This window comes from Podarcis bocagei (assembly GCF_964188305.1).
Source record: "Podarcis bocagei genome assembly, chromosome: 8".
NCBI lineage: Eukaryota > Metazoa > Chordata > Lepidosauria > Squamata > Lacertidae > Podarcis > Podarcis bocagei.
In genome coordinates, this window is record NC_138133.1 from 85,878,123 (window position 1) to 85,904,035 (window position 25,913).

The window sequence follows — 25,913 nt, forward strand, 5'->3', positions numbered from 1 at the left end:
CTCTCAGCCCCACTCACCTCACAGAGTGTTTGTTGTGGGGGAGGAAGAGAAAGGAGAATGTTAGCCGCTTTGAGACTCCTTCAGGTAGTGATAAAGCGGGATATCAAATCCAAACTCTTCTTCTTCTGTCACCATTCTCCTCTCCCCACAGAGAGACAGAAAGAAGACAAATTGCACATACAAACACACAACACTTTCCCAAGGCAACTGGGTAAAAGCTGGATCCAGCAGAATTAATCTGAGAAGCACAAAGAGCTGAAAGAGGAAGTGGGAAAGAGTTTCACTCTTCCAGCTTCCTTCTTCAGCTCCACATACTTGAAAAAGATGTCCATACTAACTATGGGAAAGCAGCTGACAATAAAATGATGGTGGTGGTGGTCCCATGTACATACCCAATGGAATTACCCAAAGCATTTACACACAGGAGTATTGGGTAGAAAAGCTTTCCTTGGACAGCACCATTTTGACACAGTTGTGTGGGGCTTGCAAGTTTGAATGCTTCCCTTGCCTCTTCCCTTTATATAAAAAGACTGAATGTCAAGTAGACGTATTCAGCCTTGTCCTCTTCCTGACATCATGTTTTTTCTGTAAAGAGGAGATTTTCAGCCCGTTCTTTCCATTAAGAGAATATTCAGACATATACTCTGACCACCTGCAACCTTGGTTCCAATGCAGTTTAATTATCTGAGTTGCTTAAAGTACAAAATGACACCAGCTAAGACCCTGTCCTTGAATCCTCTCTTCTAAAGAGTAGTTTGCCTTGAAAAAAGCATTATTCTATCTATCAGCCAGCAAAATGAGTAATGGATATCAGCTGGTCCCTTTTCTAACCTGCAAAGCATTGCTTACGGTTGCTTCGTGCTATTTTTAGCTGCCCTTTCACTGAAGTTGCAGAGGAATTCGGTCTGGATTTACTGTTCCAAGTTGACAACTGTGATTCTTTTCGCTTGCACAGGGAAGCATGTCTTTAACCAATGTATCTGAGCTAGGGACATACAAATATGTTTCCCTTTACTTCCATTTAATTTGGGCATATATTTGTCCATGATTCTGTTTTTTTGTTTCCTATGTTAATCTCTTTCTGTGTGTTTATTCACATGCACACATTTTCCCACAGGCATCATTAAACTGTTCTTCTCATGGAAATTATCATTTAGAACTTTGCCATTTCCATATCATTTTACATGCATATGGGATAGATTCTGTTCTGGATTCTTCTCAACCCATTCAATCAATATTCCTATGCCTTCCCCAGAAACAGAGGAGCCCTAACACTGGTGACTAGTTGTGTTGCAAGACAGCAGAGAACTGGTGGTGGGTGGAGGGTATGAGATGTTTCACCCATTCCATGTTCCAAATCCATACACACACCAGCATCCTGCCCATGGCTCACAAGAGCACACATACACATCTGAAACTCAGTGAAGGGATAAGTCACTACTTCTAAAACTGCTTTTCATTTTTTAAAAATGCAATGCATAAGTACATTAGAAACTGGCTTATACCAACTCAGACCATTTGCTCATCTAGCTCAAGATTGACTACACTGACTTGCAGTGGTTCTACAGGGTTTCACTTCCCTCTCAGCCCTATCTGGAGGTGCCAGGGTTTGAACCTATGACCTTCTGCATGCAAAGAATTTGCTCTACAGCCTTGTCTTCAAATACAGTCTGATTTCCCCCTTTTAACCTTTCTTCTTCTTTTTACATTTCAGATTCACAACAAAAAATCCAGGAGGTCCCCTTGCCCAAAAGTGTCACTTCATCATTTCACTTTAGGTGTTCAGTTCTCCCATTAATATTCCTACCACAGAGGTAAATTTCCTGTTTAGATCCCTTATCTAGTCATTCCCCCTGACCACACCCAAATCCTACCCACATGATTCTTCTGTAGGTATCCTGTTGTTATAGTTTGGGTCTTGTGATACTCCTATAGGTGAGCTGAGTGGTCACTCAACTCAACTTCCTCCAGGTCAACTTCTAGCATGGCTGCATCACACAACCATTTAAATAAGCAAGAAGAAAGTTTTGAAGGACACCAAGACACATAGAAGAGTCCATAGAACAGTGGACAACTGACATTTATTGCACAACATAGTTCTCCTATAAAACTGTAAAGCTGTTAACCATTTAGTAGAATGGCTATGGAGAAGTGTAATGTTGATGATCTTCAGGAAGTTGTAATTTTAACACTGTTCATTTTCAGGGATTAGAGCTGAAAGGATTGGGATTGAGCTAAAGTGGAACTAAGATCCAGCTTTACTCTTCATCCACCAGAATAATATCTCCCAGTGCCATCCTTCGTGAGGCTGCTCGCATTGCAAGGAGGTCCTCATCAATCTCATCCGGCTCTTCCCCTCTCCCCCTGTGCTTTTTGGCTACATTGTCCAGTAACTTGTTTGCATGGCTAAGAGTCTTCTGAGCTCGTTGGCCAGCTGTTTGGACCTTCCCTTCCTCCAGGCCTGTCCCTGTGGCCTTCAAAGGTTTGGCCTTGACTAAACGCTCCTGTTGCTCTTTCATCTGCTTTAATTTGAAACGGGGCCTACCATTCACCTGAGAAGGGTTGTCTGGAATCTTGGCATCCTGTTGAAAATCAGGCGTTTGGAGAATGTCACACATGTTCTTGGGAATTAAAGGCTTACGGCATCGCACAGGGGAGCATTCAGCAGCAGGCTTTTTAGAAGGCTTGGCATTTCCCTCAGCTGGCAAGATGATCTGAACCTTACACAAAGGGTTGTCAAAACTTGATGAATGGCTGCCCTCTTGATTCTCAAAAGTGGGCTTCTCATTCGGCTTGACCATGTGAAGGCTTTCCAACTCAACCTGGGCCAAATTCTTCACCCTTTTGACATGGGGCTCACTGCCAATGGAGCCAATGCTAGCCAGTTTGGAAGCAGCCAACTGGGAATCTCTCTGAAGGCTCATGATTTTCTTGAGCTGAGCTTCTTTAACTTCCAAGGAGATCTCTAGCGGAGCCAACCTCACTGGTCTTTTCATGGCAAGATTATCCATGCTTTGAGCATCTGCTGAATAAAATGGTTTGGGGAAAGTAACACCATCTTTGGCGACTTTTCCAGCAAGGGGTTTTGTCTCTTCTTTGAGTACTGTAGTGTCTGCAAGGTTGGGAGCAGAATGGTGGAAGCTGGCAGACCTGAGAACCTTCTCTTTCTTCTTTCCAGGCAATATTACGGTTGTTTTCTTATCAGGTTTCAGGTTCATCACAGTAACTTCACTAACTGTGCAGTTGAACATCTTTTCATCAGCTGCCGGAGCACCCTGAAAGAACAATGAATATGTAGATGTTTAGTGTGGTGCATGAATTCAAAAGTGTTTTTATACAAATGGACTTCCCCCTCCAGAAAAATAGCCATTTTCATCTTAGAGAGCTCTGTTCATTTATTTACAGAACAAACAGAAATATTGGCTTCTGACTCAGTTTGGAATGAAGAGAAATTCACAAATTACAAACTTGCCTAGGAATCCTTTAATTCACTACCACAAGATTTGGTGGTGACCCTGTGCTGAGATCAGTGGTTCTCGATTTTTTTAAAAAAGTTTTTATTGTTAAAATAATTCAGCATTAATACACACATATTGTGAATATACAACCATACAAACATACATTTCATACAATCCTTAAAAATATTCAAACATACCTACGTTCAGTCCCACAGACAATTCCTTTTCCCATCACCATCCACCACCCCTCACCCCACCTTTGTGTTAGACTTCCAATCTTCTCAATTGCAATTTCTTTCCACTTCTATTACTTTCTTTCACACACCTTTAACCTAATTTCATGCTTCTTTTTCTATTACACATTGTTATCCATCTTATTTAGTATTTCAGTATTTAAAATGGAACTTGTTTATTCTAATAGGAGTTCTGATTTTTCAATATGGTTTTGCAAGTATCCTTTAAACACCTTCCAATCCCTGTCTATCTTCTCTTTTGAGATCCTTCCAATTTCTCCCATTGTTTTGGATATATTGTAGTACTCCAATAATTTGGCAAGCCACTCTATTTTTGTCGCTATAATACCACTTTTCCAATTGGAGATCAGTGGTTCTCAATGTATGTCACACAGGAAAGGCTGGCAAGTGTGGTGAGAAGATTGAAGGTCAATCAAAGAAACATTTAAATATTTTAGTGTAGCATAGTATAGTATCATTTTTTTTTTGCAGAATATGGATAGATAAATGTTCAAACTGAGAGCAAGAGCAAGAGCATCAAGTGATAGCAGTTGTGATCTTTTTGCTTTCCAATGTATTTCTTGTTTATAATTTTTATTAAGGATTTTCTGAACATTTCCCAAGATAATAATGCCCACTCACATTATAAAGAGCTTATAACCCAGCTACTCTCAGCAGCGCAGCCAGAAGCATCATAGCCAGACACTGGAGAGACATGTCAGGACTGAACATGGACCACTTGTACCAAATCATATGGGAAACAGCCTTATTAGAAAAGCTAACCAACAGACTAAAAATGACACAGGAACAAAAAGAAGAGGACGCCTTCACCCTGGTATGGCTCGCCTTTATTACATACACAGCCCAGCAAGACAACAACAAGAAACCACCGACAGTATACGAATCAATCTGGCTAGCTTTCCAATGTATTTCTTATCAATAAAACATTCAGTGCATGAGCAAATTTTTATTCTGAAAGTGTGGCCCAGAGGGGGGGGGGATTAAGAACCAATGGCTTAGATGGGATGGATTTAGAAGGGGATTAGAGAAACTGATCTCCCAATGGTTATTAGTCATATTGGCTCTATACTAGGGCTGTGCACCAGAACCAGCCAAATCCCAGACCCTGAACCAAAATGGATTGATTTGAATTGAGCCCAGAGTGCATTGGGTGAAGCCCCATTTTGCCCATATCAGATCAGGCCCATTCAAAGTGATCCAGAGCTGTCAATGAGGAGAGAGAGGAAGGAGATGTGCAGACAGTCTACATGTGTCTCCTCCTAACCACCACCACATGTTTTATCAAGGTTTTCTTAAACATACAATCAGGAAAGGATGAAATACCTGTCTGCTTCTCTTTCCTTCCCAACCACATGAGTGTACAGGCCGCTCAATTGGTTTTCGGCTTGACACTGCCTTCAGCATGAGCAAGCAAAGTGGCTTCTCACCCTAGTTACCTGCCAGTTAAATCCTCCTGAAGCCTTGTGCTAATTCACTTAACCTCTCTTGAGCTATAAGCACAGCATTTTGCTCTTCCTGCACATGTTAGTTTAGAGTCTCTCTGAATACTCAGCTACTCTGATACTTTTGATTCAACTACTTTGTAGGTTCCTCTGTTTGGCCGTAATTCTCCCATGCACTTTGGAAATGGTGGCAAGTCCAATGTACCCAGTACTTACAGGAGAATTCTTGTACAGGGATCACTTTGTATTTGCAGACTGTTAAGAAAACAGCCTCTGCGCGTATATGTGAAATACTCTCTATCTCTGAACGTATGCACAGTACTGCAAACGTGGCACAGATGATAGGTTTGGCAGCTGATTTGTATCAGACGCTATTCCCACAAGTATAATGTGTGCCCAAGCATTTACTTCTGCAAGACTGTTGTAAGCTATATCCTCAGTGCCACCCAGTGAGTTGCCACAGTAAACATTGTATATAGTGCATTGAGCCTGTTCGCACATGCACGCTCTTTCGATTACTGCACAATAATCACAGGTTTCTTGCTTGTGTGAATTAGCCATTCCAAATCTGACACCTCACAGAGCTTCTTCACTGGAGGCAATTCACACATTCATCTATGAGCCATTTTGTGGTCAATAACTTGCATGCACACTAGTGGAACATTTATCTCCTTGCCTTCATGTGAAATAGTGAGGTGTTGAGGTTAAGATAGCGTGATAGGTAATGGGGGCAAGCAGCTTCATGGATAAAATCTTACAGCTTATCCAGAGTTAAGCTGTCCTCAGAGAGCAATTTATCCCAAGTTTAAATCCAACTTAGTTTGAAGTCCTTAGTATGCCCTGAGTCAGCAGGCGCTTTGTCTCTTCTAAATGACTCATTGTTCAAGGCCTAGTTCAGTCAATAAGTGTGCTTGTGTACACCGCACAAATTGCATTAATGCTCTCCTCCATACTGAAAGGAGCATTGACGCTGTCTTACATGCAAGTCAATGGTTTGTATCTCTCTGAAACAAGCCACCAGAACTAGCCAAGAACACATATACGTCAGCACACCTGCTTGCTCCCCATAGTTTGTTTAACTATAGCTTACCACCATGTGAGAACCAGGCTATAATGTGATGCAAACAGGCCATCAGACAATCTATGTCTGACCTTCTTATATTCATGTGCCTTCCCCAATTAATGGAGATATCTTGAGTCTGCATCTCTTCCTTCATTGTTTTCTAATTCCTTCTCTTTTCCTTCTCAATCTACTTATGTGATAGGTCTGCGGGACAAGATATCTTGTAGTTCATGATCTACATTGCACATCAACTTTTTAGGCACATGAGAAATAATCACCATTACATCATCACATTGATCCCTTTCATCCCCATCTTGCTTTCTGTAGGTGTTGATCAACAGTTCATCTCCCACAGCTGCCACCCAAACTAGTATGTTGGATTTCGAATGCCCCAGCTAGGGAAACATTGCTGGGAATTTCAAAGGAAACTGAAATAATGTTGGTACGATTTCAGAAATTCTGCAGAGTAGTCCACAACGTTTTAGAGTTATTTTGAATTTCTTTCCCGAATTAGACATACAGTGTCTCAGGTTAAGTACTTAATTCATTCTGGAGGTCCGTTCTTAACCTGAAACTGTTCTTAACCTGAAGCACCACTTTAACTAATGGGGCCTCCTGCTGCCTCCGTGCTGCCGGAGCACAATTTCTGTTCTCATCCTGAAGCAAACTTCTTAATCCGAGGTAATATTTCTGGGTTAGCGAAGTCTGTAACCTGAAGTGTCTGTAACCTGAAGCGTATGTAACCCGAGGTACCACTGTATAGAGAGTATGTGGAACAAGTGTGATCTTCAAATCATTGGACCTGCCCACAAAATATTCAAACTGTGTTCATAGCTGCTGCATAGCTTTCTACAAAATCAAGTACAACCCTTACATAACTGTTTCATAATAAGGCAAGTGGAAGCCTTAAATTAGCTTTGGTTATTCCACTCAAAATGATGCTCAACTGGTTCCCACTCATTCTTAATCCCCATGTGTCCTTGAGTAAGCAACGTAGGCCAAAACCTTTGAGCTTCAGCATATCAGGGTCAAAGTTCCCAGTAATGAATATCCCCAAGTAAGCTTCTAAGTTCACATTTAAGCTTCTAAAACTAGCTTCACTTTCATTGCTAATTGATTGTCCCTTTGAAACTATTCGTGTCTTTATATGAATTAAGGACTACGCTGTCTAACTTTGGACAATCTAACTTTAGGCCTCGTGTTGCCACCTGAACTTTCCGTAACTATATATAAATGAACTGTATTTCATAAGCCCTTCTGTACCTATTGATTAAAGGAAAAGGCTCATATCTGAATCTGTGTCTGAATAAGGAGATAACGTGGGGCATTTACAGAACCCCCAAGTGAGGATATGAACAGATCAAGTTTGAGGTTCTGTGATTGTGTACAGTTCTGCTGAAAAAAAGGATGCTGTGGAGCTGTAATTTTTCAGAAAAGGACAACCAAAGAGGATAGAGCAACATGTCTATGCATAAAGTTTGCAGTATTGGGGCATTCTTAGTTGAGTAAGGTGAGTAAGTGGGGAATGGTTAAGGTGCCTAAAACTTAGTTTGTGAAGATAGTGGAGAGGAAAGCTTTTAACCCTTTCTCATTACACTATAACTGAGAGCTATCCAGTGTGAAGGGACGCGGGTGGCGCTTGGGTTAAACCACAGAGCCTAGGACTTGCCGATTGGAAGGTCAGCGGTTCGAATCCCCGTGATGGGGTGAGCTCCCGTTGCTTGGTCCCTGCTCCTGCCAACCTAGCAGTACGAAAGCATGTAAAAGTGCAAGTAGATAAATAGGTACCACTCTGGCAGGAAGGTAAACAGCGTTTCTGTGTGCTGCTCTGGTTCGCCAGAAGTGGCTTAGTCATGCTGGCCACATGACCCGGAAGCTGTACGGCGGCTCCCTCAGCCAGTAAAGCGAGATGAGCGCCGCAACCCCAGAGTCGGCCACGACTGGACCTAATGATCAGGGGTCCCTTTACCTTTACCTTTATCCAGTGAAAGAAAGTTCTTCTTCAAATAGTGCATCATTAAACTATTGAACTCAATCCTACAGGAGGCGGTGAAGACCACCAACTTGGACGACTTCAAAAGAAGATTAGACAAACTCATGCAGAATAAACCTATTGATGTTCTACAGTCCCCATCAAAGGTAGTGTGCTTTTGAATACTAGTTCCTAAGAATCACAACTGGGAAGAGTGCTGTTGCACTGCAGTCTTGCTTATAGGTTTCCCATTGGCAGCTGGTTGGCCACTGCGGGAACAGGAAGCAGAACGAGATAGGCCTTTGGTCTGCTCAAGCAGTTAAGTTCTTGAGGTTAATTAAATGTACATTCTCAAAACAATGGTAGCACATGATAGCTAAGGAAATGGCCAGACAATATAGAGAAGTAACTAGAGGGTACCACATTGTGGTAGGTATACCCGGACTATGTAATCTTGACAAGGATTGAAGATTCCCAAAACTCATTCCATGGAAAATGTGAACAATACTTGTATAGTATATGCATGATTATATTATAATGTTGCACAAATATTTAATGCGTATATATTCCAGCTGTCCTAATAAACTGATTACTTTGCAACAGTGCATAAGACTGTCTAAAAAGACATATACAGATTTATGCTGCAAAAAATATAGTAGAACATGGGGACTGGCTCTTTTATCTATATTATACATATAATATATATTTATGCAAATAATTTTCCATATAGATAGGTGGTTTGTCATTTTTTAAAAAAGATGAGAATATTGAAGTCGCTTGGTCATAAGTGGGCACACATTGCAAGCCACTGTCCAGTGATGAGGTTGGAAGCACCAAAATCTGTGTATAAATCCATTTAAAATGGATTACTCCATCACTAAGCTTGACATTGCATGTTTACAGAGATGTTAGTTCTATGGAACTCAATGGAGATCACACCCTAGGAAGTGTGCTTAGGATCGATGCCTCAGTTGTTTGTGATTTATCCCATGTTCCAAAGCCAAAGATAAAAATGTGATATATTAAATGAGTTTGGGGATTCACACACCAGGTGCTGTTGTAAAGCTCCCAAGAGCACAGAATGAGAAGGAGGGATTAACTAAATAGCCCCATGGCAGCTTTTGCTGCTAGACTCCCCACTGCTAGTAAGGATGGGGTAGAAATTGGACTTTGTTTGCATGTTAATGATAAACTGTCTAATTCTGCATTTCTCAAACCAAATCAAAACACAGCTATCATTTGAAAATTCATGTTTCTCTGAATTTTGCAATGCAGCTCTCCAACCAATGCGTAGAAAAATGCACATCCCGGAGGAAAGTTTGCTTTGAAATGCATATCTTAATGAAAATAACATACAAAAAAAACCTTAATATTGAATAAATGTGCCTGCAAAATTTTGTAGATTAACCCAAACTGCATACAAACTGTAATCATTAGGAGGAATTCATTCACACTAAATGTCTGGTGGATTCTCACATGTATTTGCAAACTGACAATGTGTAGAACTGACTGAATTTATAAGAAAGGAGAGAGACCAAAACGAACAGATGCATCCATTCTTAGCTGCTAGTGGATTCCCTCAGAGTGATTCAAAGAAGACAGCAGATCAGGGGACTTTTGCCCCACTAATAACATTACTGTGGGACCATGACCTGCAGCAGCTGAGCGCTTAGTCATGCTAAAATCTCTTTCAGAGCACTGGCCACCTGAGACACAGAGAACGTGGCTTCAGCGTTAACCCCCATCCTTACCATGCAGTTCCTTTTGCCATGCCTTGATACCTTTCACTTTCCTGTCCCCCAACTGCCACCACCCACTGTCAAAATTTAGATAATGTGCTCCTTAAATCAGGGTGTGAATCACCTCGGTTGTGTCTATGAAATTAGCATTGTGCCGAACATTTCTCCTGCATCTGTTTCGTGATGACTGTCCATTGGTTATGAGAAAATAAATTCTGTTTTAAAAATATCCATGTGGAGATAAAAGGTCAATGAAATTATCTTGAGTAGGATGTAGGGTTCCGCCCCCTCCTTATGTGTGCCTTCAAGGTGGCCAATAAATGTTTGTAAATGTTTTTTCTTTCATGGCCTGCACTCTGCAGCCTTCCTGGGTGATCACCTTTCCTACAAACCCCATGACATCCTCATAGGAAGTACAGTAGGGTTAACAGGTTGCCTGTGGTGCTCCTGATGGCTGTGCATTGTCATGTTGCTAAACCTTCTTGCTCTTAAAGAAATCAGTGTTATAAGGTAAGTGGAAAGACTTCTATTTAAAACAATTCAGGAGGAGCACCTATCTCAGGCTTTTAGAGCCAACCTCCTAGCTACCCATGTATTAATTAAAGCTCAGGGAAAGACATTGTGCTGTTATGGAGCTTTTGGAGGGATTAGGAAGTCCAGGAAACCAGGGAATCTGGAGAAAATTTTAATGGAAAGATAAGCTCATGTGACCACCTCACACCTCATCTCACAAGGAGAGCATGGTGCAAAGGTCAGAGAGTTGGACCTAGGAGACCAGGGCTGTCTCCAACTAACTTGTTCCATAAGTGCAAGGGTTGGGATTTTTGACTACGTGCTATCTGATGCAGCTTCCCACAGAAGTAATTAAGGAGTTGGCCGAAGGCCAAGAAGACTGAGCAGAGGGAGTTATTCTGCCTAGAGATATGGGACCTTGGATACAACTCTGCTATTGGTCAAGGTCTCCACATAGGCATGATAACTCATGACCTTCCTTGCTGGTTAGTTGGTTGGTCAGCGTGAGTTCTAAGAATCGTGCGGAGTTTGTTCAGTGAGAGAGTTAAGATCTGTGTCTGTATCCTGTATATAGTATCCTGTATATAGTAACATGTAGAGTCTGCTGTAAATAAGAAACCTCTAAGTAATCAAGTTATTGGTAGCAGCATCTTGTTCCTGCTTCATCCTACCTGCCTGCAACCGACTGCTTCTGGAAGTCTGTGTATGCTTTGCTATATTCAACTGGGTCTGGCTAAGATCCTGTAACAAGTTAAGGTTGCGAAACATCAATAAATGCTTGTGCAACAGAACTGCCCCATGTCCTCCTGCTACACACCCAAATCTGTTGTGAGGGTTCCCTCAATGATCCTGAGCAGGTTTGGGGAGGGGTCCACATGGGGAGAGAAGAGGAGGAGGGAGTTCCATTGCACAAGCATAAATCCAAATTAGTTGGACACCAACCCAAGGTTCAATTCCACAGGAAGTCATAAAGCTCATTGGTTGACTTTGGGCCTCTCATAGTCTCTCCGCCTAACCTATATCACAGGGATGTTGTGAGGTTAGAATGGGGAGGAGAATAACCATGTACACCCCCTTGAGCTCCTTGAAGGAAATGATATAAGTGTAAAGATAAGGAATAAAGTAAGAACAATCCCACCCCCACCGAAATTCTAAAGTACCCTGAGAATGCAGGAGGAAAAAATAGAAGCTTCTTTCACAGGGGAAGAAATATTTTGAGAAACAGGAGGATAAGTTTGATCACAGTGTACAAATAGCAACAAAAACAACTTTTCAGAATATATCTGTAGATGGGCAGATGCTTTGTTCCAAATGTATTATTATTTCTTCACAACTTTGTCCCTGAAATACTTCCAGCCAGTGGCCCTTCTGTTAAAGACTAGAGCTGGCAAAATAAATGTTATAATGATTCATAGAATTGCAGAGCTGGAAGGGACCACGTGGGTCATCCAGTCCAATGCCCTGCAATGCAGGGATCGTCTGCCCAATGTGAGACTCAGACCCACAACCCTGAGATTAAGAGACTCACGTTCTATCAACTGTTAATCTAGAGCCAACATCTCATGCCACCCCTACTGCTCTGCAGGGGCAGAGACTTCCATGCTGGGAAATTCCCTGAAATGAAGTCCAATTCTACATGCAGACATCACCCAACATCAAAAGGATTGCAGATACCATCTCATGCAAGTCTCCATCAGTCAACATCTCATGCCACCCCTACTGCTCTGCATGAGCAGAGACTTCCATGCTGGAAATTCTCTGAAATGCATATCAATTCTACATGCAAACATCACTCAACATCAAAAGCATTGGCAGATACCATCTCAAGCAAGTCACCATCAGAGCCATAGTAGCATAGCAAGTGGCTTTCTCAATGAGTCAAATCATTGGTCCATCAAACTCTGTATTGTCTACACTGGCTGGCAGCAGGCAAGAATCTTTCCAGATTGAACCTGGACCTTCTGGGTATAAAGTAGATGCCCTACTACTAAGCTGCAGTCCTCCTGCTTTCACCTGAGCTGAGCGATAACGTTTGGCACCAACCCAGAGGAACACACATTACCCAATTTTCCATCAATGGAATAGAGCACGAATAACATGCCCCTACTGACTAACCTCCTTCAGAAGGCTGTACACCTGTGTACCGCCCCTCCCAAAATCAGAAAGTTCCCATGTGAAGGTTTGTATGAATTATAATTCCAAGGTGATGATCATTGGTCAGAGTGAGAAAAAAGAAGCATGCATATCAAGTCAGAGAAACTGGCATGCCATAAGCACATCAGTCCAATGAACCAGGATATGTGGCTGAAAATGTATCATCTCCTGTTGTGGTCTCTGTTTGGCCCTTGTGGTTTACAGGGCTGCTATCACTAAACGTTGACCATTATTGCATACCCTCCAACAGGTACAGTCCCAAAATTGGGAAGCCTGTCTTCCAGTCCTGCACGAGTCACATGACCCACGTGAGATCACTGTGTGGACTACTGCAAAGTGCTCTATGAGAGGCTACCTTTGAAGGTGACTCGGAAACTGCAATTAATCCAGAATGTGGCAGCTAGACTGGTGACTGGGAGTGGCCACCGAGACCATATAACACTGGTCCTGAGAGACCTGCATTGGCTTCCAGTACATTTCTGAGCACAATTCAAAGTGTTGGTACTGACCTTTAAGGCCCTAAATGGCCTCAGCCCCAATAGTTTTACCCAGACACTGAGATCCAGCGCCGAGGGCCTTCTGCCAGTTCCCTCGCTGCAAGAAGTGAGGTTACAGGGAACCAGGCAGAGGGCCTTCTCGGTGGTGGCACCAGCCATGTGGAATGCCCTCCCATCAGATGTCAAGGAAATAAGCAACTATCTTACTTTTAAAAGACATCTGAAGACAGCCCTGTTTAGGGAAGTTTTTAATGTTTAATGCTGTATTATGTTTTTAACATTCGGTTGGAAGCCACCCAGAGTGGCTGGGAAAATCCAGCCAGATGGGTGGGGTATAAATAATATATCATCATCATCATCTTCAGAGAACCCAAAAGACAGACTTGTAGACTTCTTATGTGGCAAGCACCTAATAAATTGAAATAAGATAATAAAATCAATAGCATAAAAATAATCTTCTATCCTTGTCCCTTTCTGCCCTGGGAGTTGTTGGGTCAACCTCATGCTACTTTCTCCTATGTAAAGCAGGACCAGGAGGAATGCTTTGTTTGTGATGACAACTCAACCCTGGAGCTAACTGCCTGCAGACCTTGCACTTGTGGAATGGGATTTTCCTTCTTCTCACTTCCTTCTGCAACCTCCAATAGTGCTGGAAATCTTCTCCATGGGCTTGGGGACCATATGACATGATGGGTTGCAGTTGGAGTGGGAATTACCCACTGCATGAGCAGCGATGCCTTGGACTTATGCTAGGGCTCTGTTGGATATAGAGACAGAAGAAGCTGCGGTTTGGGATTCTATCGCTCAAGCATTATTTTTTTTGCGGTTTGAAAAACAAGTTTGCTTCAAAATTCACACGCATTTCTGTGCAGATTTCTCATAACTAGGGAAGGGGTAGGAATTTGATTAGGTTTGCATTTAAACGCGAATCTTTTGCATCTTCCCAAACCCAATATGAAAACAGCCTCCCTTCTAAAATTCACACTTAAAACAAATTTTGTGACGCAGTTCTCCAGCCAACCAATGCTTACGAAAAGCACATAACAGAGGCAAGTGTGCACTAAAATTAATGGGATAACGAAAATAGCATGCATGAAATTGGGAAAACCTGCTTGCCCAAATATGTACATTAGCCAAGAGTGCATACAAATAAAGATAACGCGTATATTAGGAGAAATTTTCAGCTGAATCCTGATGAGTTTTCATGAGGATTTAAAACAGGGGGGAAACCCATACAGTTCTGCAGAAATCTGGAGAACTAAATTTAATATGGGGAAAATGAGAAACTAAGAGAACCAAAATTGGCATTTCCTTCCACCTCTACTGCCAATGTATGTATTTTCGCATGCAATTTTGCCCAACATTTCCCTTTCCCTCTATCAGAATGCAGTTGAGAATGTTATTTTCCTAATATCCGCAGAGAGCTGCATTTCAGTTCATATGCTGGTTTGGGATGTGCATTTGGAAAATTCACATTTAAAATGCATAAAATGAATGGATTTCTCCTCCATCTCAGCCAGAGTTTCGCACCCTTTCCCCCAAGGAATTGTGATTGCTAACTGCACAGTGTATGCAAACACTGGTGAACAGCAGCGTTGCAAGATAACAGAGATTTGGGGAGTGTGATATGCTTTACCCATTCCATGCTCCAAATCCAAACACGGACCCCCAGCATCCTGCCCACCATGGGTCATAAGAGGAAACACGCGTGTGAAACCTGAGAAGGGGGGAAGCCACTTTTCCTGCAACTGCTTTTCATTTTTTAAAAAAATGACATGCACAGGTGCATTGCAAATTGCCTTATACTGAGCCAAACCACTGGTCCATCTAACTCAATATCATCTACATTGACTGGTAGGAGCTTTCCAGAAGATAGCTCAGCCAGTAGAGCATGAGATTTGTAATCTCAGGGTCATGGGCTTGAGTTGCACGTTGGGCAAAAGATTCTTGCATTGCAAAGGCTTGGACTAGATGATGCTTGTGGTCTCTTCCAGCTCCATGGTTGTATGAAACTAGATTCTCTCCCAGCCCTTTCTTGGGATGTTGGGAATTGAACCTGCGACCTCCTGCATGCAATGCAGATACTCTAACACTGTGACCCTTCCCTGAAGATCAAGCTTCGTTACCTATGAAGGCGCAGCGACATGCATTTGCAAACAACACAAAACCAGCCCCTAAAAACCCCATCTCCTTCTTTGAAGCATAAAAGATGTACCTAACTTTCAGCTCCCTTGTCCTCAGGTGTGCTTACCAGGCGGCCGGGTTGCTCAAGTTTAGCTCGTTGCTTTATCATTCCAGATCGTGGGCCTTCTTGCATCTTGCTCTGTGATGGCTTCTGCTGAAGCTCTTCTTGCAAAGTGTGCTTAGACCAGAGTGCCAAGCAAATGGGATCAACAAGGACTTAAAGATGGTTTAGAGCTACATAACGGAGGGAGATTGGGGTCAGCTTTTATAGAGGCACTTAGGGAAATTGGCCCAGCATGGGTTCTGAAAGTCAAAATGACATGGCAAAAGGGACATCGTTTTATGCCTTTAAATAAAAGGGCTTACGCCTATTCCTTTCCTGCTCAACCCGTTATAATAAATACAGATATTACAGAAAAATACATCATTAGTATCCAGCTTCTTATGTCTTCACCAGAAAGTTAATGCTGTGAGAACAGGATGCTAGATTAGATGAGCCATTGGTCTCATCCGACGGGCTCTTTTTATGTTATTATGGAAGAGAGAGAAAACTTAATTAAAAAAACACTTACAGACATTTGAAAATGGTATGATGAACTCCGCATTCAATGAAGTTGCGTGTCTACTCAGTGGTCTCTCTATACTGGAATGTGACCACCCCCACACTGTGAAAGAAGCAGTTTCAATTTGGGAGCCCCAGTTCTAAAGTCTCCTTATCCAGTTTGAACCTTCTGATGAACATGTCGTAGGAAACAAAACAAATCCCATCATCCAAAATGACAGCTTTTGTCACCAAGCGGTTATCTCCTGCTTGGACTACTGCAATGCACTCTACGTGGGGCTACCTTTGAAGGTGACCCGGAAACTACAACTAATCCAGAATGCAGCAGCCAGACTGGTGACTGGGAGCGGCCGCCGAGACCATATAACACCGGTCTTGAAAGACCTACATTGGCTACCAGTACGTTTCCGAGCACAATTCAAAGTGTTGGTGCTGACCTTTAAAGCCCTAAACGGCCTCGGTCCAGTATACCTGAAGGAGCGTCTCCACCTCCATCGTTCTACCCGGACACTGAGGTCCAGCACCGAGGGCCTTCTGGCGGTTCCCTCACTGCGAGAGGCCAAGTTACAGGGAACCAGGCAGAGGGCCTTCTCGGTAGTGGCGCCCTCCGTGTGGAACGCCCTCCCACCAGATGTCAAAGATAACAACAACTACCAGACTTTTAGAAGACATCTGAAGGCAGCCCTGTTTAGGGAAGCTTTTAATGTTTGATGTATCACAGTATTTTAATATTCTTTTGGAAGCCACCCAGAGTGGCTGGGGAAACCCAGCCAGATGGGCGGGGTATAAATAATAAATTTATTATTATTATTATTATTATTATTATTATTATTATTATTATTATTATTATTATTATTACCAGTGCTTCTGATACCAGATTTTGCTGTCCTGTGCCAATCAGTTTGACAGCCAAGACAGAAAACTAACCACACAACCAGGTGGGGTCACCCACACACTATTCCTCTAAACCAGGGGTAGGCAACCTAAGACCCTAATGCCCTTTCTTTATCCAGCCCACGGACGGTCTGGGAATCAGCATGTTTTTACATGACTAGAATGTGTCCTTTTGTTTAAAATGCTTCTCTTGGTTATTTGTGGGGCCTGCCTGGTGTTTTTACATGAGTAGAATGTGTGCTTTTATTTAAAATGCATCTCTGGGTTATACGTGGGGCATAGGAATTCATTCATTTTTCCCCAAAAAATATAGTCCGGCCCCCCACATGGTCTGAGGGATGGTGGACTGACCCATGGCTGAAAAAGGTTGCTGACCCCTGCTCTAAGCCAAATCCACTTCCTGGGCTCTCCATATCCTCATTATTTAAAAACCCACCTCTATTTACATGTTATTGAGTTCAATGCATGTGGAACCACAGAGCAGCCAATTCCTGGGATTAGCAGACTAGCAATAAAGAGGAAAGAAGTGGGGGGAATTAAACAGAGTGCTAATAGCAGGGATTAATGCATCTCATTGAAAGGGCTTATTTTTTAACATGGGAAATAATGTGATGCCCTGTAGATATGCTTATCAGAGGCACAAAGCCCATCTTTGTGCCGCAGGAAGACTTATATTGCTTAATAATAAGAACGCCTTCATTTCAGCTGAACCAAGCCACTCATTAGTTAGTGGCAGAATTTGCCTAGATGTTGCTAGGACTGAGGTTTCACCGGATGTGTTTAGCCTGGCACAGTGGGGGCTTTGCAATGTCATGGCGAGGGGGAAAGCATTGCCAGCTTCTCTGAGACAGCACAGGCAAGACGTACACATCGTGGCTCTCTCAGAAGCACACAGAAGATGCCAGACACACTTCTCAAAGTTGCAGAGCATATGCTTTTCCATGTGGAAGGTACCATGTTCAATCCCTGGTGCCTAACCAGATAGGGTTAGGAGGGACCCCTGCCTGGAATCCTGGAGAGTTACTGCCAGTCAGCATAGAGAGCATTGGGCTTGTTCCATCTAACTCAATGCTCTCTATACGGACTGGCAACAGCTCTCCAAGATTTCACTTGGCTTCATAAAAGGCAGCAGAGACCTGGATTCTCTGGGCAGATCCTCGGTATACACTTACAGCACATTCAATGCACATCTAGGGAGTTCGTGGGATTTTGTAGTAGTATTTTGTATATTGCGGATACCATCCCTCTATCGTGTCCCTTTGTTGTTAGAAGGAGGTTTACGAAGGTTTTCAGAGGCCTAGTTGCTGTTGATTTTACTGCTGGATTGTTTAAGAGGGCATATAATTGGTGATGTCTTAACCAGGGCATTTGGGTGTCTTCAGGTTCGTCATGTATTTCTTGTGTTGACAAGGGTTTGTTATTTTTATAGAAGTCTTATTAGGCGAAATTAACCAATAAACTGAAACTGACACAGGAACAAATACTGGTAGAAGAAGAAGAAGAAGAGTTTGGATTTGATATCCCGCCTTTCACTCCCTTTAAGGAGTCTCAAAGCGGCTAACATTCTCTTTTCCTTTCCTCCCCCACAACAAACACTCTGTGAGGTGAGTGGGGCTGAGAGACTTCAGAGAGGTGTGACTGGCCCAAGGTCACCCAGCAGCTGCATGTGGAGGAGCGGAGACGCGAACCCGGTTCCCCAGATTACGAGACTACCGCTCTTAACCACTACACCACACTGGCTCTCTCCTTCACCCTGGTATGGCTCCCCTTTATCACATACACAGCGCAACAAGACAATGACAAAAATCCACCAACAACATACAAATCAATATGGCTAACCTGATCCAAAACACCCACCCTACTCACACACGAAAACTAAGGCCACCACAGCCAACCACAAATGAATAACCACACCCTAGGTCAACCCCAACCTCTCTCACCACCAAAGGAACACAAGTGAACAGCAAAGAACCTGCACAAGCAACACTGACACCAAACCCTACATATAGTAAGTAAAATAGAAACATCACCACCTGACCCCACCCATCTTTACCCCCCTCCACCTCTTTCCTGCTTTTCTTCCTAATGTCTCAACAAACGAAACTGATTTGTAAAAATGTTACATCGGGGGGGGGGAATATGAGAGAGAGACATTGCACACACTTGTAAATCAACAAAAATTTTAATAAAAAACAAAACAAAACAAAACATTAAATGCACATAGGTCAAATACAGATCTCATTCTAGGTCTCTCCTTTCCATATCCATCACACCAAACTGGGGTTCTGTGGGATCCTCTGTAGGGTGTTTTGAACTGCATTCCCCTTTCAGTTTACACCACCTTGTCTTTACAGAAGTGAAAGACTCAAACAGTTGGCAGAAAAATGGGGACGAAATTGATCAAGAGCATATTTTCACTCTGGTCAAAGGGCTTGTCCTGCATGGTGCTATTGGATGAAGAATCACAAATAGAAAGTCCCCCAGCTTGGCAGGTGACCCCCTTCCCCTTTAAGTAACCAATTGCTTCAGATCATTGGACCAAGACAAGCACCATGGATCAGCTAGTTCTTAAATTACGTCCTAGAACATTCATTTCCTGTTCCAGTGATTTTACAACAGGAGCTGAAAGACTGATAAATGCCCCTGTCAAAGTTGAGCAATTACAGGGCAATTACGGTCCACTTTGATGCCAAAATATGACGTTCACACCTCAGTCCTAAACACATTTGTTGGTAGGTAGTGTCAGTAGGACACATTGCTTCTGAACATAGAATTGAGTGTTGGACATCAGCAGAAAGCAAGCATAATATGTTATCCTCCCTTTCTCAAACACCATACTTGACCTGGTGACTCAAGGGTCTTCAATGAGGAATTAGAAATCATTACCGCAAGAGCTAGCCATACAAAGCGACACCATTTCAGTGAGGAGGAGGAGGAGGAGGAGAGTTTGGACTTGATGTTCCACCTTTCACTCCCTTTAAGGAGTTTCAAAGCGGCTAACAATCTCTTTTCCCTTCCTCTCCCACAACAAACACTCTGTGAGGTGAGTGAGGCTGAGAGACATCAGAGAAGTATGACTAGACCAAAGTCACCCAGCAGCTGCATGTGGAGGAGTGGGGAAGCGAACCCGGTTCACCAGATTACGAGTCCACTGCTCTTAACCACTACACCATGCTATTTCCTATATTCCCTATATTCCTATATTTCATGGACTGAAATAAACATGAATTTGGAACACCCCAATCCCTGCGCCAGGGGTGCCAACTTGTATAAAATATTGTGGGGGCCCAGGTAAGCGCTCTCTTATGTCAGGAGTGCTCTGATGGTGTTTCCTGCTTGGCAGGGGGTTGGACTCGATGGCCCTTGTGGTCTATTCCAACTCTATGATTCTATGATTCTAAGACACATCCCACATAATTCATCACATGATGCAGTGCACACTCACTATTTGAATGGGAATGCCCATCAACTTGGTGGGGGCCTGACCCACTCAAATATTTTATTGTGGGGACCAAAGCCCCCATGGCCCCTAAGAATTGGCTCCTATGCCCTGCACAATTCCTTTATAATCCCTGTAGATTATATTAAGGAGAAGGAGCACCTAAGATCATCATCATGCTTCCAACCCAGATGGGATGGGAACTGCAGCAATATCCGTTTGTTTTGAAGCAAATTCTTTCAACCATTTCTATACCACTCCTGCCAAGTCCTGGGTGATTAGGCAGGGGTATGAGGAATCAGGAAGTGTTTGGGGTTTATTGGATTCAAATTGTTAAGGGTCTTGTGAATTAAATCAATAATGTTGAACTTGCTCCCCAAATGCAGTCCTTGGCTACTCCTGAGGGTGTTGTTTTTGTGGGCAAGGAAAGTTCACAAAGTTTTCTCCTAGCCTGATACTGTATACAACATCAAATCCCATTGAATATAACTGATCTGTAGAAAGGGCTTTATGACCTGAAAATGGAGACAATGTTTGTTCTTTTGTAACCCTAGAAAATCTTTAATAAAAACCAAGTTTCATGGTCATGTCGATTTGTTTTCCTGAATTAAACATATACAGTTGAAGGTTAGAGTAAGCGGAATGAGCATAATGTTCAAATCATTGGACCTTCCCACAAAATAGTTTAACTGTTTTTTATAGCTTCTGTATAGCTTTCTGTAGGGGACGCGGGTGGCGCTGTGGGTAAAAGCCTCAGCGCCTAGGGCTTGCCGATCGAAAGGTTGGCAGTTCGAATCCCCGCGGCGGGGTGCGCTCCCGTTGCTCGGTCCCAGCGCCTGCCAACCTAGCAGTTCGAAAGCACCCCCGGGTGCACGTAGATAAATAGGGACCGCTTACTAGCGGGAAGGTAAACGGCTCACCAGAGCAGCAATGTCACGCTGGCCACGTGACTCGGAAGTGTCTCCAGACAGCGCTGGCCCCTGGCCTCTTGAGTGAGATGGGCGCACAACCCTAGAGTCTGTCAAGACTGGCCTGTACAGGCAGGGGTACCTTTACCTTTATAGCTTTCTACAAAATCACCTACAATCCTTACGTAACTGTTACATAACAAAGCAATTGGAAGTCTTAAACGAGCTTTGGTTCATCCACTCAGAATGTTGCCTAACTGGGACTTCCGGGGGCGGCGCGAAACTGTAATGGCGGTCCTCTTCGAGCTCTGAAGAGGGGCTCTGCGGAAAAGGGTCGTTCGCTGCGGCATAGCGACGACCCATCAAGATAAACCACGGGTAGAGTGAGCCCGTGGCCGTGGGACTCGGCGGGCACCAGAAGCTGCTCCGAAAACACAGAAGGGACCCCGTAAGGAGACCCGGAGTGAAGGAGGGGTGGCGGTGCTGTGAGTTCATCGCTCTTTCCGCGGAAGTGAAGCCGCGCGGCTGTTACAGATGAGCGCTGATCCTTCTTCCTAAAATCAACACCAACTACAAGTAACATACCCGTGAGTAAAGGGGACTAAAATTTGGCAAATAATTTCGTAAATCTGGCTGAAAGCGGGAGACGAAAAAAGGGAAGTCCGTCTTCCGACATTGCTGACAAGATCAAAGCAAAGCTTTTAAAAGCGGAAGCGTTTGAAACGGGACTTTGGGAAGCTTTAACTTTTTCGTGCTATTAAATCTGCCCTTTTTACTGTTGAACTGAAGGTGGAAAGGGACTTTGATCATAAGAACGAGTAACGGGGGGTCTCCTCCTACCTCCCCCCCCCTGGGGTGACCTTTAAAGAGTCAGATCGTCGGGCTGCCGGAGAGAGAGACTGTGCTAAACTGCGGAAACAGTTGCAAATTTTGTGAAAACTTTGCTGGAGTATAATTGATACATTTGAGCAGGAAAGTTTGGTTGGGACATTGTTGCAAGCACCCCCTGTGAAACTTTGTTGAACTTTAAAAGGTGCTCTGGGGAATTTTGAATTTTTGAAGGGACTTTTGGATATTGAACTTACTGAGCCAAAATTTCTGGAACTTTAATGGCAGACTACTTCCTTCTTTGTCTTTGAAACTTGGTGGCACTCCCCCTACAGGGCTTTCGGATTATAAGATCCTGGGAACTGACTTTTGTTTTGAATTCCACTTTACCGGTTGTTTATAATTGAATTTGTCTTTCCCATGGAACAATAGACAATTTGACCTTGAACACTGACAGATGTGTAATGAGTGGTGCAGGGAGAACAAGAGCATCTAAAGCTAAGGAATCTAAAGAGGCTAAGGAGAAAGAAAAGGAAAGAAAACCAGCACAATTTCTACAAACAACATTGACCCAAGGACGCCGATCGTCGGTTCCAGCTGTACTGGTGACCCAAAGGGAACAAAGGGAAACAACTGAGAAGTCCACTGAGGAAGATATGGCAGCAGGTGGGTCGGATACACTACTTAAACAAATATTGGAGCAACTATCAAGTCTAAACCAGAAGGTGGACGACCAGTCTCTGAAGATAGATAAAGCAACTTCCTCGATTCAAAAATTGACTGATCAAGTTTCCCAGCATACACAAGCTATAGAGAACTTGCAAGGAGCTACAGCGGAAAATCGGGAATTGGCTGGAGAAGCAATCCAGAAAGTGGGAGCTCTACAAAAAGAAGTGGAAGAAATAAAAGGAGAAGTTAAGCCCCTGCACAAACAGGTGAGTGAACAACAAGTTTATCTGTCAATGGTGGAACTGAAAAATCGTGAGAGTAACATCAAATTGAGAGGCATCCCGGAACTTGAGCAAGGAGATTTGATTGGATACTTAACACAAGAATTTTCGAAGTTCTGGGGTTTAAAGGAAGACACGGATTTTAAGATTGTTTCGGCATATAGACTGGGAAGAGTGGTAAAGAAAGATAGATCCAGAGACTGTTTGATAATTTTAAGATCAAAGGAAGAGAGGGATAAGATCCTAGGTCTTCATTTTAAAAAAGCAATTGAAATACAAGACAAAAGGGTGGAAATCTATAGAGATATCCCGAAACAGCTGTTGGATCTTAGAGCCACCTATTCAGAACTAGCAAAATTGCTGAGATACAACGCAATTCCCTATAGGTGGGAGTTTCCACAAGGACTATCCTTCACCTACAAAGAAAGGAAGGTTAAAATTAGAACACCTGAAGATAACCAAAAGTTCCTTCACGACCACGGAGAAGATCTCCAAAAAGGAGTGGATTGGCTTCCAGCTGTACCAGCACCAATATTGCCTGAAAGCGGGCCAATGCCTGCACCCTCGGGATCTGAGCAAAAGGAAGGCACCCCATCTTAAGAACGTTTAAAATAGAACAAGATGTCTCTGCAGCTACTTAGCTGGAATATAAATGGCGGGAATTCTCCGGAAAAAAGAAGGAGGATATTCCATATTCTGAAAAAAGAACAATTGGATGTAATATGCCTTCAAGAAACACATGTGACCAGGCTCCATAGGAAAGTATTAATTAATAAAAGACTTGGTCAAGAATTTATCTCATCAGACAAAGTCAAAAAAAGAGGTGTTGCAATTTATGCAAAGGAGAATCTATCACCAAAATTTTTATTCAAAGATGATCATGGAAGAATTCTCGCAATTGAAATCCAAACACAAGGGGAAAAGATTTTGATATTAGGAGTTTATGCGCCAAATGATGGAAAATCAGAATTTTATAAGAAGCTGCATGAGACAATGATGGACTACCTGGACTATTCTAATATTATCGTGATGGGAGATATGAATGGGGTGGTGTCCACAAATATGGACAAATCTCAAAATCAAAATTTAACAACAGACGGCAGACTCCCTAAAACCTTTTTTGAAATGACAGACAATATGGACTTGATTGACATCTGGAGGACAAGGAACCCCTTGGGTAAAGAAGGAACCTTTTTTTCTGATGCCCACTTGTCATGGACACGAATCGACCAAATTTGGATATCTAGAGGGCTGGCCCCGAAAACGAGAAAAGTGGAAATCTGCCCAAAAACCTGCTCCGACCATAATGCCTTAAAAATGGAATTGAGACTTTTCCCAACTGGATCCTTCAGATGGAGAATGAATGACACCTTGCTAAGAGATCAAGAGATTGTTAAGAAGGCCCAAAAAACGCTAAAGGACTACTTTGAAATAAATTTGAACACTACGGTGGAGAAAAGAATAATCTGGGACGCAAGCAAAGCTGTAATGAGAGGGTTTCTGATACAACAGAATACAATAAAGAAAAAATTTTGGAATGGAAAAAAGGAAAAAATTCTAGAGAAAATAAGTGAAGGAGAGAAAAAGTTGAGAACTAATCCGAAGTCAAAAGAGGTGCTAAGAGAGATCAAATTCCATCAAGCACAATATTCGAAATTGATTAATCAAGAGATTGAGTGGAAAATTAAACAAATGAAGCAAAGATCGTTTGAATCAGCAAATAAATGTGGAAAGTTGTTAGCTTGGCAATTGAAAAAAAGACAAAAGTTAAACACAGTCACAAACCTGGAGATTCAAGGAAAAATAGTTCAGAAACCAGAAGAAATAAGAAAGTGCTTCCACAGATACTTCAAGGAACTTTATGCACAGGGGCCTCAGAAAGAATCGGAAATAGACCAATTCTTGAGGACAAATGGACTATCTAAAATAAGTCAAGATAAAAGATCAATTCTCAATAGTAAAATAACTCAACAGGAAATTGAAGGTGCCATCCAAAATATGCAACTTGGCAAATCTCCAGGCCCAGATGGTCTCACCTCCAAATATTATAAGACTCTGAAGGATTGTTTGATACAACCGTTGCTGGAGGTTTGCAACCAGATTATGGAGGGGAGAAGGGCGCCGGAAACGTGGAAAGAAGCATTCATCACATTGATTCCTAAGTCAGAGAAGGAAAAGACTCAGCTCAAGAACTACCGTCCCATCTCACTCCTGAATGTGGATTACAAAATATTTGCAGACATTTTAGCAAGTAGACTTAAAAACGTTTTAAACGAAGTAATTCACAAGGACCAAGCAGGCTTTCTCCCTGGTAGACACATGTCTGATAACACCAGGAACATTATTGATATATTGGAGTTGTTGAGAATTAGGAACACAAGGGCTGCCTTAATCTTTATTGATGCGGAGAAAGCATTTGACAACATTTCTTGGATGTTTATGAAGAAAAACTTGAAGGGGATGGGAGTAGGACGGGGGTTTGAAAATGGACTAGAAGCAATTTATTCAGAGCAAAAAGCCAAGTTGATAGTGAACAATGTGGTGTCGGATGAACTTCTAATTGAAAAAGGGACACGACAGGGGTGCCCTTTATCCCCTCTGCTATTTATCTCTGTTCTGGAGGTATTGCTGAATATGATTAGGGAGGACCAGTTGGTGCAAGGTATAGAGGTCGGAGCGAAACAATACAAACTGAAAGCCTTTGCAGATGACCTAGTCTTGACAGTACAGGAGCCAGTATCTAGCACAAAAAGAGTTTTGGAACTTATCCTGGAGTTTGGTCGGGTGGCGGGATTCAAGTTAAACAAACAAAAAACTAAGGTTTTGGTCAAAAATTTGACACCTACAGAGATAGAGGGGTATCAGAAAGAGACAGAGCTAAGTGTGGTTAAAAAAGTGAAATACCTGGGGGTATACTTGTCCACCAAAAATTTAAATCTTTTTAAAGATAACTATGAAAAATGTTGGTTGGAAATTAAAAAGGATCTGGATATTTGGTCAAGATTGAAACTTACCTTGTCAGGCCGAATCGCAGCTATAAAGATGTGTGTTTTGCC

The 25,913-nt window shown here is 42.6% G+C and overlaps 1 protein-coding gene and 1 long non-coding RNA gene across 2 annotated transcripts in view; both read right to left on the reverse strand.

The window, feature by feature from the left end:
* The window catches only part of LOC308593173, a 143,830-nt gene that overhangs the window by 12,622 nt on the left and 105,295 nt on the right, over positions 1-25,913 (reverse strand). The gene's annotated exons all lie outside the window — the stretch shown is intronic.
* Positions 2,139-15,444, reverse strand: LOC308592906 (uncharacterized protein). Its single transcript, XM_081204963.1, has 2 exons — positions 15,344-15,444; positions 2,139-3,275 (listed from the first exon to the last, which is right to left on the reverse strand). The coding sequence occupies exons 1-2, from the start codon at positions 15,407-15,409 to the stop codon at positions 2,259-2,261; spliced, it is 1,083 nt and encodes a 360-aa protein (XP_081061089.1). The 5' UTR covers positions 15,410-15,444; the 3' UTR covers positions 2,139-2,258.

Excerpts from the sequence above, each read along its gene's own strand:
- LOC308592906 (XM_081204963.1), bottom strand. The coding sequence starts at position 15,409 with ATGCAAGAAGGCCCACGATCTGGAATGATAAAGCAACGAGCTAAACTT. Across the intron at positions 3,276-15,343 it reads TTGAGCAACCCGGCCGCCTG|GGTGCTCCGGCAGCTGATGA; the intron begins GTAAGCACACCT and ends TTGTTCTTTCAG.